The sequence below is a fragment of the Oncorhynchus kisutch genome, linkage group LG13 (genome assembly GCF_002021735.2).
Source record: "Oncorhynchus kisutch isolate 150728-3 linkage group LG13, Okis_V2, whole genome shotgun sequence".
Lineage (NCBI taxonomy): Eukaryota > Metazoa > Chordata > Actinopteri > Salmoniformes > Salmonidae > Oncorhynchus > Oncorhynchus kisutch.
In genome coordinates, this window is record NC_034186.2 from 84792 (window position 1) to 102749 (window position 17958).

Below are 17958 nucleotides of genomic sequence, written 5' to 3' on the forward strand. Positions count from 1 at the left end.
TTTTTTTTGAGGTCTTGGCTGATTTCTTGTGATTTTCCCATGTTGTCAAGCAAAGAGGCACTGAGTTTGAACGTAGGCCTTGAAATACATCCACAGGTACACCTCCAATTGACTCAAATGGATGTCAATTAGCCTATCAGAAGATTCTAAATCCATGACATAATTTTCTGGAATTTTCCAAGCTGTTTAAAGGCACAGTCAACTTAGTGTATGTAAACGTCTGACCCACTGGAATTGTGATACAGTGAATTATAAGTGAAATAATCTGTCTGTAAACAAGTGTTGAAAAAATGACTTTTATCATGCACAAAGTAGATGTCCTAACCGACTTGCCAAAACTATAGTTTGTTAACAAGAAATGTGAGGAGTGGTTGAAAAACGAGTTTTGATGACTCCAACCTAACTGTATGTAAACTTCCAACCTAAACTGCAGATATATTTGTTAACCAGAAGAGCAACTTTGCTGAAAAAATAAAATGTGTCCCTCAAGTCCAATCGAATCTGGTCTAGGGTACTGGTATAGATCTGGTAATCAGAGGGTCCATTCAGGTTCAGGTCTGATCGGGTCCACGTCCCCCTTTTTATTTATTTTTATTGTGTTCTTTAGGGTCCGGGTCTGATCGTCCTCTGTTCCATTTGGATCCAACTTTTTAGACCCGAGAAAACCTCTACATGAAAGCTCAACTATCTATACAAACGGACAAGATTTTAGGCACACTCAGTATAATAACGATGAAAAAGGTCCATAGTGCATTGAGGTACAGAATAACTACTGGTCTTATTTTGAAACAAATCTCTGAAGTTGTGGGCCAGTGGAAAGTAGTCACAGTAAAACTTTCATCAGATCATGGAGCCTGAATAGAGCTCAGCTTCCCGACCGATCCCAACGGGCCCAGACATTCTACATCCGGGTAGAGCCCGTTTTATTTTTCAGGGCTCGGGTATCACTAACATTTTGAAGCTGAGCCATTTGCTCGTGCAGCACAGTCATATCTGACTAAGATCATGTGGTGTTAGAAGTGCTTCAACCCTGTCAAATATAAAACAGGACAGATTATTTAACAGAAAATAATAAATGATCCTAGAGTGATGAAAAGTAGCTAACTGCACTCTCATGGTCTTCATTGAGCAGAGGAGCCCAAGCGGAGCTGTTACTATGGATACTCACAGACCCAGAGCAGCAATGAGCAAACTGCATGCAGAGCAAGCTGTGGGCAGGGAGCAAGTGACAGACAGAGACAGCTAATAGATTTACTAATGGAGCTAGTTATTTCTGATTTCGGTCTTAAATTTGGCACAAACAATCGGGGCTGTGATGGGTAGGGCCTGAATGTTGTGGGCATGAGTAGGGCCTGAATGTTGTGGGCATGGGTAGGGTCTGAATGTTGTGGGCATGGGTAGGGCTCTAAGCCTGATGTCTTAGCGGGGAACACTGGGTTACCTTGCATCATATCTGGTCTGCCAGACTGGCGGGGGTGGAGACTGAGTTTTGGCCGTCTCTGATTGGCTCTCGTTGAACTTGGTGGCGTGCCAGGAGTGAGGCCTGCTTACAGCTTCATTCCTCCTAAAGATATGAGTGAGTGAGAGAGATAAGCACTAGATTAGACCAAGTCCTCTTGGGAAGCAGAAATGAACAGGCCTCCATTACTGTGACTGGCTGATTGAGTTACATTAACACATGACGCCATGATCACCACGGCCATTATCACCAACAACGCAACTCCACAACAGGCAGTAGTAACAACGCAACACCACAACAGGCAGTAGTAACAACGCAACACCACAACAGGCAGTAGTAACAACGCAACTCCACAACAGGCAGTAGTAACAATGCAAAACCACAACAGGCAGTATTAATACAACAACACAGCAGGCAGAATTGACGACGACAACAATACAACAGGCAGTATTGACGGCGACAACAGGCAGTATTGAAGGCGACACAACAGGCAGTATTGACGGCGACAAAAGGCAGTATTGAACGCGACAACAGGCAGTATTGACAGCAACACAACAGGCAGTATTGACGGCGACACAACAGGCAGTATTTAACAACACAACTGGCAGTTTTGAAGGCGACACAACAGGCAGTATTGACGGCGAAACAACAGACAATATTGACGGCGACAACAGGCAGTATTGACGGCGACAACAGGCAGTATTGACGGCGACAACAGGCAGTATTGACGGCGACAACAGGCAGTATTGAAGGCGGCAACAGGCAGTATTGACGGCAACACAACAGGCAGTATTGACGGCGACACAACAGGCAGTATTTAACAACACAACAGGCAGTATTGACGGCAACACAACAGGCAGTATTGACAACAACACAACAGGCAGTATTTAACAACACAACAGGCAGTATTGACGGCAACACAACTGGCAGTATTGACGGCAACACATCAGGCAGTATTGACAGCGACACAACAGGCAGTATTGACGGCGACACAACAGGCAGTATTGACGGCGACACAACAGGCAATATTGACGGCAACACAACAGGCAGTATTGACGGCGACAACAGGATGTATTGACGGCGACAACAGGCAGTATTGACGGCGACACAACAGGCAGTATTGACGGCGACAACAGGGAGTATTGACGGCGACACAACAGGCAGTATTGACGGCAAAAACAGGCAGTATTGACGGCAAAAACAGGCAGTATTGACGGAGACACAACAGGCAGTATTGACGGCGACAACAGGCAGTATTGAAGGCGACAACAGGCAGTATTGAAGGCGACAACAGGCAGTATTGACGGCGACAACAGGCAGGATTGACGGCGACAACAGGCAGTATTGACGGCGACAACAGGCAGTATTGACGGCGACAACAGACAGTATTGACGGCGACAACAGGCAGTATTGACGGCGACAACAGGCAGTATTGACGGCGACAACAGGCAGTATTGACGGCGACAACAGGCAGTATTGACGGCGACAACAGGCAGTATTGACGGCGACAACGGGCAGTATTGACGGCGACAACAGGCAGTATTGACGGCGGCAACAGGCAGTATTGACGGCAACACAATGGGCAGTATTTAACAACACAACTGGCAGTTTTGACGGCGACACAACAGGCAGTATTGACAACAACACAACTGGCAGTATTGACGGCAACACAACTGGCAGTATTGACGGCAACACATCAGGCAGTATTGACGGCAACACATCAGGCAGTATTGACGGCAACACATCAGGCAGTATTGACGGCGACACAACAGGCAGTATTGACGGCGACACAACAGGCAATATTGACGGCGACACAACAGGCAATATTGACGGCGACACAACAGGCAATATTGACGGCAACACAACTAGCAGTTTTGACAACACAACAGGCAGTATTGACGGCAACACATCAGGCAGTATTGACGGCAACACATCAGGCAGTATTGACGGCAACACATCAGGCAGTATTTAACAACACAACAGGCAGTATTGACAACAACACAACAGGCAGTATTGACGGCAACACATCAGGCAGTATTGACGGCAACACATCCGGCAGTATTGACGGCAACACATCCGGCAGTATTGACGGCAACACATCAGGCAGTATTGACGGCAACACATCAGGCAGTATTGACGGCAACACATCAGGCAGTATTGGCGGCAACACATCAGGCAGTATTGGCGGCAACACATCAGGCAGTATTGACCAGAACACAACAGGCAGTATTTAACAACACAACATGCAGTATTGACGGCAACACAACAGGCAGTATTGACGGCAACACAACAGGCAGTATTGACAACAACACATCAGGCAGTATTGACAACAACACATCAGGCAGTATTGACAACAACACAACAGGCAGTATTGACAACAAAACAGGCAGTAGTATTAAGACATGAGGGCAGTGTAGATGGGCTGGTAATGTTTATGATAACCATGGAAACTCCTCAACATGAATGACAGGTCAAGGTCTTGACATGAATCTTACTTATCGTCAATAAATCTCATGATAAAAGCATTATCCATGACACTACTTGATGAAGGAAAGAAAATGGTCACTTATCATGAAACAAAATGGTGACTAATCATGGGAGATGTTGAACTAGGAAGAAACACAGATGGTTGGAATGATGATATTACCACACAGCAGAATAATGGCATTATGGGTAGAGGTCTGTGTGGATGACAACAAGCGGAGGAGGAAGGGGGATGGATGCTATTGGCTAGCTAGCTAATGGAAGCATACCTCATGGAATTTCGTAATATCTTGTTGAGAAAGCTCCTGGCCACATGGACATCAGTCTCAGAGGGCATTTTTCCAGTAGCTACTAAATCCACCATTCTCATATTCCTGCCAACAGGGGAGGAGGAACACGGGCTGAAACGCTGAACCATGGAACGACATGTAGGGCTCTATTTTAACAAACCTAACAAATGGTCAACCTAAGCGCTGGAGGGACTAGGCCTGGCACAATAACCGTATAATCGTGTAAACAACGATTAAAGATTAAGACCGTCATGAAAATAAAATGTTTTGTTTGTTTTTGTAAAACGAACAGCTGACTGAAGACGAGACAGGATGGCCTCTGTTACCGCGGTAACACTCTTTACAATGTGATTCACCTTTGTTCCTCCTTGCTTAAACAAATATGTTTTGGTTGCATAGGCAACACCACCCTCCCTGCAGCAGCAGCACATGCAGTCAGGAGGAGAAGAGAAAATGTGCGTTGTGTCCCAAATTAAAAATGTTTGCTGTTGGGATGGTCATTTGGCTGACCAATGTCCTGCCATCCAGAATTCCATGACTGTCACATCCCTTTTGTGATAGCAACTTCCTCGACCTCAAAATCAGAACTCAACTCCAACTTTGGAGTGCGATAGAAATAGCATACAAGGAGTTTTACTAAGACCGCTACCGTGCATGGCCGGACTAATCAATTCTTGGTCCCTGGGAAATAACTATTTAAAGGCCCCCCCCCGTTCACATACGAGATAAACTTTTGCAGTTTTAAAGCTAATTTCCTGCAATTCTACACATTTTCCCCATGGGTCAGAGACAATTTTGCAGTTTAAACCTAAAATTAGTGTCCTCCAGAGTGCTACAGCAGTCTACAGCAGTCCTCGATCCCTGGCTGTGTTGCAGCTGGCCGCGACCAGGAGACCCATGAGGCGTCGCACAATTGACCCAACGTCGTCCGGGTTAGGGGAGGGTTTGGCTGGCTGGGATGTCCATATCCCGTCGCGCTCTAGCGACTCCTTCTGGCGGGCCGAGCGCATGCACGCTGACTGTCCTGTGTGAATTTAAGTATGCTCTCTCTAATTCTCTCTCTCTCTCTCGGAGGACCTGAGCCCTAGGACCATGCCTCAGGACTGCTTGCTGTCCCCAGTCCACCTGGCCGTGCTGCTTAGAGCGTTGGGCTAGTAACCGAAAGGTTGCAAGTTCGAATCCCTGAGCTGACAAGGTACAAAACTAAGCTTGTTGCGTCATACCCAAGACTCAAAGGTGCTTCAACAAAGTTGAGTAAAGGTTGTTTATTTTTTCATACATTTGCGAAAAAGTCTTTAGGGTGTGTACAGATTGGTGAGGGAAAAAGCTATTTCAATGCATTTTAGAATAAGTCTGTAGTGTGTAGAATAAGTCTGTAGCGTAACAAAATGTGGATATAGTCAAGGGGTGTAAATACTTTCAGAATGCACAGTTTACTGGGCAGGAAGTCAAACATCATAACAGGCTGCTCTTGAGGAGGTTGGTGTCCATGCTGCTATAGCAGCAGTTGTACCAGAACTGGAGGGCAGAACTTCATTGAAAGAATAGCAAATAACTGCTTTGAAGGCTTTTCTCTGGGGAGAAGATGTTTTCGCTATTCTCCCGACTGGATTCGGGCAAAAGCTTGATTTCCCAGCTAACTCCGCTGGTAGTCAAGAAAATGGGTCAGGTCGAGAAAACAATTCTCGTTGTTGTGTCACCGTTGGTGCCCCTCCATGGAGGACCAGATCAGAAAGGCTGCGAAGCTGGGGATCATTGCTATGCAGCTCGGTGTAAATAATGACGCGGACATCTTCCATGGACGTTGCCAGGATGTTTTCGGTCTTGGTTGCTGAACGACAAGTGGCAGAATATGCTGTAGTAGTGCAGAAGTAAAAATGAAATGATTGAAAATGTCCAAAATATCTGAGAACTTCTTATTCTCGAAAACAAAGAGACGATAACTTCACAAATTGGTATTCCATGTAATTATACTGAACAAAAATATAAACACAACATGTAAAGTGTTGGTCCCATATTTCATGAGCTGAAATAAAAGATCCCAGAAAATGCACAAAAGGTTATTTCTCTCAAATGTTGTGCAAAAATTGGTTTACATCCCTGTTATTGAGCATTTCTCATTTGCCTAGATAATCCATCCACCTGACAGTTGTGGCATATCAAGAAACAGATTAAAAAGCATAATTTCACAGGTGCACCTTGTGCTGGTGAATATAAAAGGCCACTCTAAATTGTGCAGTTGTCACACAACACAAAGCCAGAGATGTCTCAAGTTTTGAGGGAGTTTACAATTTTGTTATTTCACCTTTATTTAACCAGGTAGGCCAGTTGAGAACAAGTTCTCATTTACAACTGCGACCTGGCCAAGATAAAGCAAAGCGACACAATCAACAGTTACACATGGGATTAACAAACATACAGTCAATAACACAATTGAAAAATGTGTATACAGTGTGTGCAAATGTAGTAAGATTAGGGAGGTAAGACAATAAAAAGGCCATAGTGGCGAAATAATTACAATTTAGCAAATTAACACTGGAGTGATAGATGTGCAGATGATGATGTGCAAGTAGAGGTACTGGGGTGCAAAAGAGCAAAAATAAATAACAATATCGGGATGAGGTCGTTTGGTGGGCTATTTACAGATGGGCTGTGTACAGGTGCAGTGATCGGTGAGCTGCTGTGACGGCTGATGCTTAAAGTTAGTGAGGAAGATACAGTGCCTTGCGAAAGTTTTCGGCCCCCTTGAACTTTGCGACCTTTTGCCACATTTCAGGCTTCAAACATAAAGATATAAAAATGTATTTTTTTGTGAAGAATCAACAACAAGTGGGACACAATCATGAAGTGGAACGACATTTATTGGATATTTCAAACTTTTTTAACAAATCAAAAACTGAAAAATTGGGCGTGCAAAATTATTCAGCCCCCTTAAGTTAATACTTTGTAGCGCCACCTTTTGCTGCGATTACAGCTGTAAGTCGCTTGGGGTATGTCTCTATCAGTTTTGCACATCGAGAGACTGACATTTTTTCCCATTCCTCCTTGCAAAACAGCTCGAGCTCAGTGAGGTTGGATGGAGAGCATTTGTGAACAGGCCAGATTTTGACTTGTTTTAAGGACAACACATCAAAGTTGGATCAGCCTGTAGTGTGGTTTTCCACTTTAATTTTGAGTGTGACTCCAAATCAAATCCATTTTTATTTGTCACATACACATGGTTAGCAGATGTTAGTGCGAGTGTAGCGAAATGCTTGTGCTTCTAGTTCCGACAATGCAGTAATAACCAACAAGTAATCTAGCTAATAATTCCAAAACTACTACCTTATAGACACAAGTGTAAGGGGATAAAGAATATGTACATAAAGATATATGAATGAGTGATGGTACAGAGCGGCATAGGCAAGGTACAGTATATACGTATACATATGAGATGAATAATGTAGCGTATGTAAACATTATATTAGGTAGCATTGTTTAAAGTGGCTAGTGATATATTTTACATCAAATCCCATCAATTCCCATTATTAAAGTGGCTGGAGTTGAGTCAGTGTGTTGGCAGCAGCCACTCAATGTTAGTGGTGGCTGTTTAACAGTCTGATGGCCTTGAGATAGAAGCTGTTTTTCAGTCTCTCGGTCCCAGCTTTGATGCACCTGTACTGACCTCGCCTTCTGGATGATAGCGGGGTGAACAGGCAGTGGCTCGGGTGGTTGCTGTCCTTGATGATCTTTATGGCCTTCCTGTGACATCGGGTGGTGTAGGTGTCCTGGAGGGCAGGTAAGTTTGCCCCCGGTGATGCGTTGTGCAGACCTCACTACCCTCTGGAGAGCCTTACGGTTGTGGGCGGAGCAGTTGCCGTACCAGGCGGTGATACAGCCCGACAGGATGCTCTCGATTGTGCATCTGTAGAAGTTTGTGAGTGCTTTTGGTGACAAGCCGAATTTCTTCAGCCTCCTGAGGTTGAAGAGGCGCTGCTGCGCCTTCTTCACGATGCTGTCTGTGTGGGTGGACCAATTCAGTTTGTCTGTGATGTGTACGCCGAGGAACTTAAAACTTACTACCCTCTCCACTACTGTTCCATCGATGTGGATAGGGGGGTGTTCCCTCTGCTGTTTCCTGAAGTCCACAATCATCTCCTTAGTTTTGTTGACTTTGAGTGTGAGGTTATTTTCCTGACACCACACTCCGAGGGCCCTCACCTCCTCTCTGTAGGCTGTCTCATCGTTGTTGGTAATCAAGCCTACCACTGTTGTGTCGTCCGCAAACTTGATGATTGAGTTGGAGGCGTGCGTGGCCACGCAGTCGTGGGTGAACAGGGAGTACAGGAGAGGGCTCAGAACGCACCCTTGTGGGGCCCCAGTGTTGAGGATCAGCGGGGTGGAGATGTTGTTGCCTACCCTCACCACCTGGGGGCGGCCTGTCAGGAAGTCCAGTACCCAGTTGCACAGGGTGGGATCGAGACCCAGGGTCTCGAGCTTGATGACGAGCTTGGAGGGCACTATGGTGTTAAATGCAGAGCTGTAGTCGATGAACAGCATTCTCACATAGGTATTCCTCTTGTCCAGATTGGTTAGGGCAGTGTGCAGTGTGGTTGAGATTGCATCGTCTGTGGACCTATTTGGGCGGTAAGCAAATTTGAGTGGGTCTAGGGTGTCAGGTAGGGTGGAGGTGATATGGTCCTTGACTAGTCTCTCAAAGCACTTCATGATGACGGAAGTGAGTGCTACGGGGCGGTAGTCGTTTAGCTCAGTTACCTTAGCTTTCTTGGGAACAGGAACAATGGTGGCCCTCTTGAAGCATGTGGGAACAACAGACTGGGATAGGGATTGATTGAATATGTCCGTAAACACACCAGCCAGCTGGTCTGCGCATGCTCTGAGGGCGCGGCTGGGGATGCCGTCTGGGCCTGCAGCCTTGCGAGGGTTGACACGTTTAAATGTTTTCCTCACGTCGGCTGCAGTGAAGGAGAGTCCGCATGTTTTAGTTGCGGGCAGTGTCAGTGGCACTGTATTGTCCTCAAAGCGGGCAAAAAAGTTATTTAGTCTGCCTGGGAGCAAGACATCCTGGTCCGTGACAGTGCTGGTTTTCTTTTTGTAATCCGTGATTGACTGTAGACCCTGCCACATACCTCTTGTGTCTGAGCCGTTGAATTGAGATTCTACTTTGTCTCTATACTGACGCTTAGCTTGCTTGATTGCCTTGCGGAGGGAATAGTTACACTGTTTGTATTCGGTCATGTTTCCAGTCACCTTGCCCTGATTAAAAGCAGTGGTTCGCGCTTTCAGTTTCACGCAAATGCTGCCATCAATCCACGGTTTCTGGTTTGGGAATGTTTTAATCGTTGCTATGGGAACGACATCTTCAACGCACGTTCTAATGAACTCACACACCGAATCAGCGTATTCGTCAATGTTGTCGTCTGACGCAATACGGAACATATCCCAGTCCACGTGATGGAAGCAGTCTTGGAGTGTGGAATCAGGTTGGTCGGACCAGCGTTGGACAGACCTCAGCGCGGGAGCTTCTTGTTTTAGTTTCTGTCTGTAGGCAGGGATCAACAAAATGGAGTCGTGGTCAGCTTTTCCGAAAGGAGGGCGGGGCAGGGCCTTATATGCGTTGCGGAAGTTGGAATAGCAATGATCCAAGGTGTTTCCCGCCCTGGTTGCGCAATCGATATGCTGATAAAATTTAGGGAGTCTTGTTTTCAGATTAGCCTTGTTAAAATCCCCAGCTACAATGAATGCAGCCTCCGGATATATGGATTCCAGTTTGCAAAGAGTCAAATAAAGCTTGTTCATTGCCATCGATGTGTCTGCTTGGGGGGAATATATACGGCTGTGATTATAATCGAAGAGAATTCCCTTGGTAGATAATGCGGTCTACATTTGATTGTGAGGAATTCTAAAATCAGGTGAACAGAAGGACTTGCGTTCCTGTATGTTGTTTTGGTCACACCACGTCTCGTTAACCATGAAGCATACGCCCCCGCCCCTCTTCTTACCAGAAAGATGTTTGTTTCTGTCGGCGCAATGCGTGGAGAAACCAGCTGGCTGCACCGTCTCCGATAGCGTCTCTCCAGTGAGCCATGTTTCCGTGAAGCAAAGAACGTTACAGTCTCTGATGTCCCTCTGGAATGCTACCCTTGCTCGGATTTCATCAACCTTGTTGTCAAGAGACTGGACATTGGCGAGGAGAATGCTAGGGAGTGGTGCACGATGTGCCCGTCTCTGGAGTCTGACCAGAAGACCGCTTCGTTTTCCCCTTTTTCGAAGTCGTTTTTTGGGTTCACCGGGCTGGGATCCATTCCGTTGTCCTGGGTGAAAGGCAGAACACAGGGTCCGCTTCGCGAAAGTCAAATTCTTGGTCGTACTGATGGTGAGTTGACGCTGCTCTTATGTTCAGTAGTTCTTCTCGACTGTATGTAATGAAACCTAAGATGACCTGGGGTACCAATGTAAGAAATAACACGTAAAAAAACAAAAAACTGCATAGTTTCCTAGGAACGCGAAGCGAGGCGGCCATTTCTGTCGGCGCCTCCATGGGTTGATAAATTTGATTTCCATTGATAATTTGTGTGTGATTTTGTTGTCAGCACATTCAACTATGTAAAGAAAAAAGTATTTAATAAGAATATTTCATTAATTCAGATCTAGGATGTGTTATTTTAGTGTTCCCTTTATTTCCCTATTTATTTGAGCAGTGTATACAGTGCCTTGCGAAAGTATTCGGCCCCCTTGAACTTTGCGACCTTTTGCCACATTTCAGGCTTCAAACATAAAGATATAAAACTGTATTTTTTTGTGAAGAATCAACAACAAGTGGGACACAATCATGAAGTGGAACGACATTTATTGGATATTTCAAACTTTAACAAAAATTTTAACAAAAACTGAAAAATTGGGCGTGCAAAATTATTCAGCCCCTTTACTTTCAGTGCAGCAAACTCTCTCCAGAAGTTCAGTGAGGATCTCTGAATGATCCAATGTTGACCTAAATGACTAATGATGATAAATACAATCCACCTGTGTGTAATCAAGTCTCCGTATCAATGCACCTGCACTGTGATAGTCTCAGAGGTCCGTTAAAAGCGCAGAGAGCATCATGAAGAACAAGGAACACACCAGGCAGGTCCGAGATACTGTTGTGAAGTTTAAAGCCGGATTTGGATACAAAAAGATTTCCCAAGCTTTAAACATCCCAAGGAGCACTGTGCAAGCGATAATATTGAAATGGAAGGAGTATCAGACCACTGCAAATCTACCAAGACCTGGCCGTCCCTCTAAACTTTCAGCTCATACAAGGAGAAGACTGATCAGAGATGCAGCCAAGAGGCCCATGATCACTCTAGATGAACTGCAGAGATCTACAGCTGAGGTGGGAGACTCTGTCCATAGGACAACAATCAGTCGTATATTGCACAAATCTGGCCTTTATGGAAGAGTGGCAAGAAGAAAGCCATTTCTTAAAGATATCCATAAAAAGTGTTGTTTAATTAAAGTTTGCCACAAGCCACCTGGGAGACACACCAAACATGTGGAAGAAGGTGCTCTGGTCAGATGAAACCAAAATTGAACTTTTTGGCAACAATGCAAAACGTTATGTTTGGCGTAAAAGCAACACAGCTCATCACCCTGAACACACCATCCCCACTGTCAAACATGGTGGTGGCAGCATCATGGTTTGGGCCTGCTTTTCTTCAGCAGGGACAGGGAAGATGGTTAAAATTGATGGGAAGATGGATGGAGCCAAATATAGGACCATTCTGGAAGAAAACCTGATGGAGTCTGCAAAAGACCTGAGACTGGGACGGAGATTTGTCTTCCAACAAGACAATGATCCAAAACATAAAGCAAAATCTACAATGGAATGGTTCAAAAATAAACATATCCAGGTGTTAGAATGGCCAAGTCAAAGTCCAGACCTGAATCCAATCGAGAATCTGTGGAAAGAACTGAAAACTGCTGTTCACAAATGCTCTCCATCCAACCTCACTGAGCTCGAGCTGTTTTGCAAGGAGGAATGGGAAAAAATGTCAGTCTCTCAATGTGCAAAACTGATAGAGACATACCCCAAGCGACTTATAGCTGTAATCGCAGCAAAAGGTGTCGCTACAAAGTATTAACTTAAGGGGGCTGAATAATTTTGCACACCCAATTTTTCAGTTTTTGATTTGTTAAAAAAGTTTGAAATATCCAATAAATGTCGTTCCACTTCATGATTGTGTCCCACTTGTTGTTGATTCTTCACAAAAAAATACAGTTTTATATCTTTATGTTTGAAGCCTGAAATGTGGCAAAAGGTCGCAAAGTTCAAGGGGGCCGAATACTTTCGCAAGGCACTGTATATACAGTGGGGCAAAAAAGTATTTAGTCAGCCACCAATTGTACAAGTTCTCCTACTTAAAAAGATGAGAGAGGCCTGTAATTTTCATCATAGGTACACTTCAACCATGACAGACAATATGAGAAAAAAAATTCCAGAAAATCACATGGTAGGATTTTTTATGCATTTATTTGCAAATTATGGTGGAAAATAAGTATTTGGTCAATAACAAAAGTTTCTCAATACTTTGTTATATACCCTTTGTTGGCAATGACAGACGTCAAACGTTTTCTGTAAGTCTTCAAAATGTTTTCACCCACTGTTGCTGTTTTTTTGGCCCATTCCTCCATGCAGATCTCCTCTAGAGCAGTGATGTTTTGGGGCTGTTGCTGTGCAACACGGACTTTCAACTCCCTACAAAGACTTTCTATGGGGTTGAGATCTGGAGACTGGCTAGGCCACTCCAGGACCTTGAAATGCTTCTTACGAAGCCACTCCTTCGTTGCCCAAGCGGTGTGTTTGGGATCATTGTCATGCTGAAAGACCCAGCCACATTTCATCTTCAATGCCCTTGCTGATGGAAGGAGGTTTTCACTCAAAACCAGTCCCAAACTGGTGCTAACCAACTGGAAACATTGTATCAACTATTAACTTGGTCCAGCCCCAAACTGGTGCTAACCAACTGGAAACATTGTATCAACTATTAACTTGGTCCAGCCCCAAACTGGTGCTAACCAACTGGAAACATTGTATCAACTATTAACTTGGTCCAGCCCCAAACTGGTGCTAACCAACTGGAAACATTGTATCAACTATTAACTTGGTCCAGCCCCAAACTGGTGCTAACCAACTGGAAACATTGTATAAAATATTCTGTCCCCTCAGTGTTTCCTGTACCAGTGAGCTCTGGACAGACACAGCTGTAGACTATTTGCTTAAGGGATAAGAAGTAATCAGCATATTTTATCAAGTTTCCACTGGATCAAGACATTTTTCCCTTTCATGCTGGGTGGTTATCAAAATATTTTTCTAATAGGCTACATTGAGGAATTATTGTCATTCTCAATGGGTGTAAAAACAGATCATCAAATCAGATCAAACATCAAGTTTGAGGTGAAGAAAAAGACTTTGAGAAGCTCCACAGTGACGGTGAGTTAAGACAATCAGACATACTACCAGATCCCCAAAGGGACACATAGGACTACATTTGCGCGCAGGCCAGGTCACCTAGGACTATTTCTATCTGTAGTCAGGTGCGTGTCCTTACTCAAGAACGGCAGGAGCGCTACAAACAAAAGACCACTCATAACTGGAATGAAATCAATCAAAACTTTCTCCCAAGTGTAGCCTAGTTTAACCCTAACCCCAGGTGGTGTGCTCCGCTAACAACGTGGCCACTCCTACAATGACAACAGAACGATTGGGATAATAATTGATTGAATGCATCAACAGAAATGACCGTATCCAAACAAACATTGTAGATTAGGAACGATGGTAATTAACGGTAAATGTACTACTGGTGATAGTGGTGTGTCATCGTCGTGGCCTCCGCAACGGATCAGTCCACTGACACGGGCCTCCGCAACGGATCAGTCCACTGACACGGGCCTCCGCAACGGATCAGTCCACTGACACGGGCCTCCGCAACGGATCTGTCCACTGACACGGGCCTCCGCAACGGATCTGTCCACTGACACGGGCCTCCGCAACGGATCAGTCCACTGAGACGGGCCTCCGCATCGGATCAGTCCACTGTGAAGGGCCTCCGCAACGGATCAGTCCACTGACACGGGCCTCCGCAACGGATCAGTCCACTGAGACGGTCCTCCGCAACGGATCAGTCCACTGACACGGGCCTCCGCAACGGATCAGTCCACTGACACGGGCCTCCGCAACGGATCAGTCCACTGACACGGGCCTCCGCAACGGATCAGTCCACTGAGACGGGCCTCCGCAACGGATCAGTCCACTGACACGGGCCTCCGCAACGGATCAGTCCACTGACACGGGCCTCCGCAACGGATGAGTCCACTGACACGGGCCTCCGCAACGGATCAGTCCACTGACACGGGCCTCCGCAACGGATCAGTCCACTGACACGGGCCTCCGCAACGGATGAGTCCACTGAGACGGGCCTCCGCAATGGATCAGTCCACTGTGAAGGGCCTCCGCAACGGATCAGTCCACTGACACGGGCCTCCGCAACGGATGAGTCCACTGAGACGGGCCTCCGCAACGGATCAGTCCACTGTGAAGGGCCTCCGCAACGGATCAGTCCACTGACACGGGCCTCCGCAACGGATCAGTCCACTGAGACGGGCCTCCGCAACGGATCAGTCCACTGAGACGGGCCTCCGCAACGGATCAGTCCACTGACACGGGCCTCCGCAACGGATCAGTCCACTGACACGGGCCTCCGCAACGGATCAGTCCACTGACACGGGCCTCCGCAACGGATCAGTCCACTGACACGGGCCTCCGCAACGGATCAGTCCACTGACACGGGCCTCCGCAACGGATCAGTCCACTGACACGGGCCTCCGCAACGGATCAGTCCACTGACACGGGCCTCCGCAACGGATCAGTCCACTGACACGGGCCTCCGCAATGGATCAGTCCACTGACACGGGTCTCCGCAACGGGTCAGCCCACTGACACGGGTCTCCGCAATGGATCAGGCTGGTGTCTCGTGTGCCAACATTTTAGTAAATATATTTGCCACTGCTCGACTAAAAATAGATATCTTGGTTGGTTCGACCAACATCCTATTGACCAAACAATCGACCAGTTGACTAAATGGGGTCAGCCCTACTTTGAATTGCACAGAATTCAATTCTACTTCCTTTCACTCAAACGCTACATCCTGTGGGGTGTGGCAAATTCAACTTGAATTTCAAGTTCTGAATTGAGCTGAACCCTGGCATACTCCTTCTTTCCTCCCCCTCTTCTCTCTTCCTCCCCCTCCTCTCATCTTAATCAATACTGCTGGAAACTGTGTCAATAACCCTGAACTGCTGCTGCAATCCCGCAGCACACAACCAGCCTGCTAGCACAGCCCTGTAGCGGACAGAGAACCAGCACAGAGCAGAGCCACAGCCCTGTAGCGGAGCCTCAGCCCTGTAGCGGAGCCTCAGCCCTGTAGCGGAGCCTCAGCCCTGTAGCGGAGCCTCAGCCCTTCTCCAGACAGACCTGTAGCAGAGCCTCAGCCCTGTAGCAGAGCCTCAGCCCTGTAGCAGAGCCTCAGCCCTGTAGCAGAGCCTCAGCCCTGTAGCAGAGCCTCAGCCCTGTAGCAGAGCCTCAGCGCTAGCCCTACTCCAGACAGACCTGTAGCAGAGACTCAGCCCTGTAGCAGAGTCTCAGCCCTAACCCTAGTCCAGACAGACCTGTAGCAGAGCCTCAGCCCTGTAGCAGAGCCTCAGAACCTAACCCTATCCCAGACAGCCTTGTAGCAGAGCCTCAGCCCAGACAGCCCTGTAGCAGAGCCCTAGCCCAGACCGACACTGTGCAGAGAAGAGCAGCTCAGTGATAGTCCAGGGACCTCCATCTCATCTCATCTCTCCCTTGTAAGCATAGGGACCGGTTACCTGGAGGGGCAGCCAGGGGGATAAGCACAGCAGTTGTGTGTTGGGGTGTGTATGGTTTCCTACCTCTTGACAACCAGATTGAGGGTCTTGTATGATCCCTTGACCAGGCAGATGGCCTCCTGCCTGTAACCGCTCAGAGGGACCTGGTTGATGTTCACCATCTCGTCTCCAACCTGGAGGCTGACCGCTGCTGCCCTGCTGCCCTCCTCCACCTATACCACACACAGCAGGGTTCGGGTTAACACAGCAGGGTTCGGGTTAACACAGCAGGGTTCGGGTTAACAGCGCAGGGTTCGGGTTAACAGCAGGGTTCGGGTTAACACAGCAGGGTTAGGATTAACACAGCAGGGTTAGGATTAACACAACAGGGCTAACACAGCAGGGTTAGGGTTAACACAGCGGGGTTAGGGTTAACACAGCGGGGTTAGGGTTAACACATCAGGGTTAGGGTTAACACAGCAGGGTTAGGGTTAACACAGCAGGGTTCGGGTTAACAGCAGGGTTCTACTCAGCAAATTGGATGCAGTCTATCACAGTGCCATCCGTTTTGTCACCAAAGCCCCATATACTACCCACCCGCTCTCGTTGGCTGGCCCTCGCTTCATATTCGTTGCCAAACCCACTGGCTCCAGGTCATCTATAAGTCTTTGCTAGGTAAAGCCCCACCTTATCTCAGCTCACTGGTCACCATAGCAGCACCAGTAGCACGCGCCTCAGCAGGTATATCTCACTGTCATCCCCAAAGCCAATTCCCCCTTTGGCCACCTTCCAGTTCTCTGCTGCCAATGACTGGAACGAATTGCAAAAATCACCGAAGCTGGAGAGTATTTCTACTTGCACATCATCATCTGCACATCTATCACTCCAGTGTTAATTAGTTAAATTGTAATTGCTTCGCTACTCTGGCCTATTTATTGCCTCAACACCTTACTCCATTTGCACAAACTGTATACAGATGTTTCTATTGTTATTGGCTGTATGTTTGTTAATTCCATGTGTAACTCTGTGTTGTTGTTTGTGTCGAACTGCTTTGCTTTATCTTGGCCAGGTCGCAGTTGTAAATGAGAACTTGTTCTCAACTGGCCTACCTGGTTAAATAAAGGTGAATTATTTTTTCATAGGTTAGTCTGGGTCAGATGCTCATCAACATATTAAAGATATACCATTTAAAAAGTCAGGACTGCCTTGGGGTTGAGTTATAGACACTACATCAACATAAAATATATTCTGTTCCAAATATGCGCCTGTATTTGTTCATTTAGTGAGACGCCCTACTGAGGGTAGGCCTGGGGGGGTAGGCCTGGGTCCTGGGGCAGAGCAGAGGCTCACAGAACATATTTTTATCATTGCATTTTCATAGCAATTTTACGCTAGCCTTTCATAACTGAAATATAGAGCTACTGTCTGAGACCCAGACTCCATGCTGGGTGTGACTGAAATAGGACTAAGGGAAAGACGGACACCTAGTCAGTTGTCCAACTGAATGTATTAAACTGTGTCCACCGCATTTAACCCAACCCCTCTGAATCAGAGAGGTAACTTAATCAGTGGGTTAACAGTGGGTTAACTGCCTTGCTCAGGGGCAGAATTACAGATTTTTACCTTGTCAGCACGGGGATTCGATCCAACAACATTTTAGTTACTGGTCCAATGCTCTAACCACTAGGCTGGCTGCCACCCCTACAGTTTGGGAGAGGTTCATGCTAAGGGTATTCTTAGCAGTTCAAGAAATTCACAAAAAACAAGGAATCCTGGTAGAGGATGAAAGAGCCCGAAACTTGAAAACGCAGAGCTCCAGATAACCTTGAGCCACTCCCT

At 46.6% G+C, this 17958-nt stretch overlaps 1 protein-coding gene across 2 annotated transcripts in view; it reads right to left on the reverse strand.

Moving 5' to 3' along the window:
- Window positions 1–17958, reverse strand: part of shroom2a (shroom family member 2a) — a 112578-nt gene that overhangs the window by 65674 nt on the left and 28946 nt on the right. For both annotated transcript variants that reach the window (XM_031838118.1, XM_020472802.2), the window contains exons 3-4: window positions 16204–16352; window positions 1442–1564 (exon numbers count right to left, since the gene is read on the reverse strand). In XM_031838118.1, the coding sequence (XP_031693978.1) occupies window positions 1442–1564; window positions 16204–16352 (272 nt within the window). The remainder of the gene's footprint in view (window positions 1–1441; window positions 1565–16203; window positions 16353–17958) is intronic.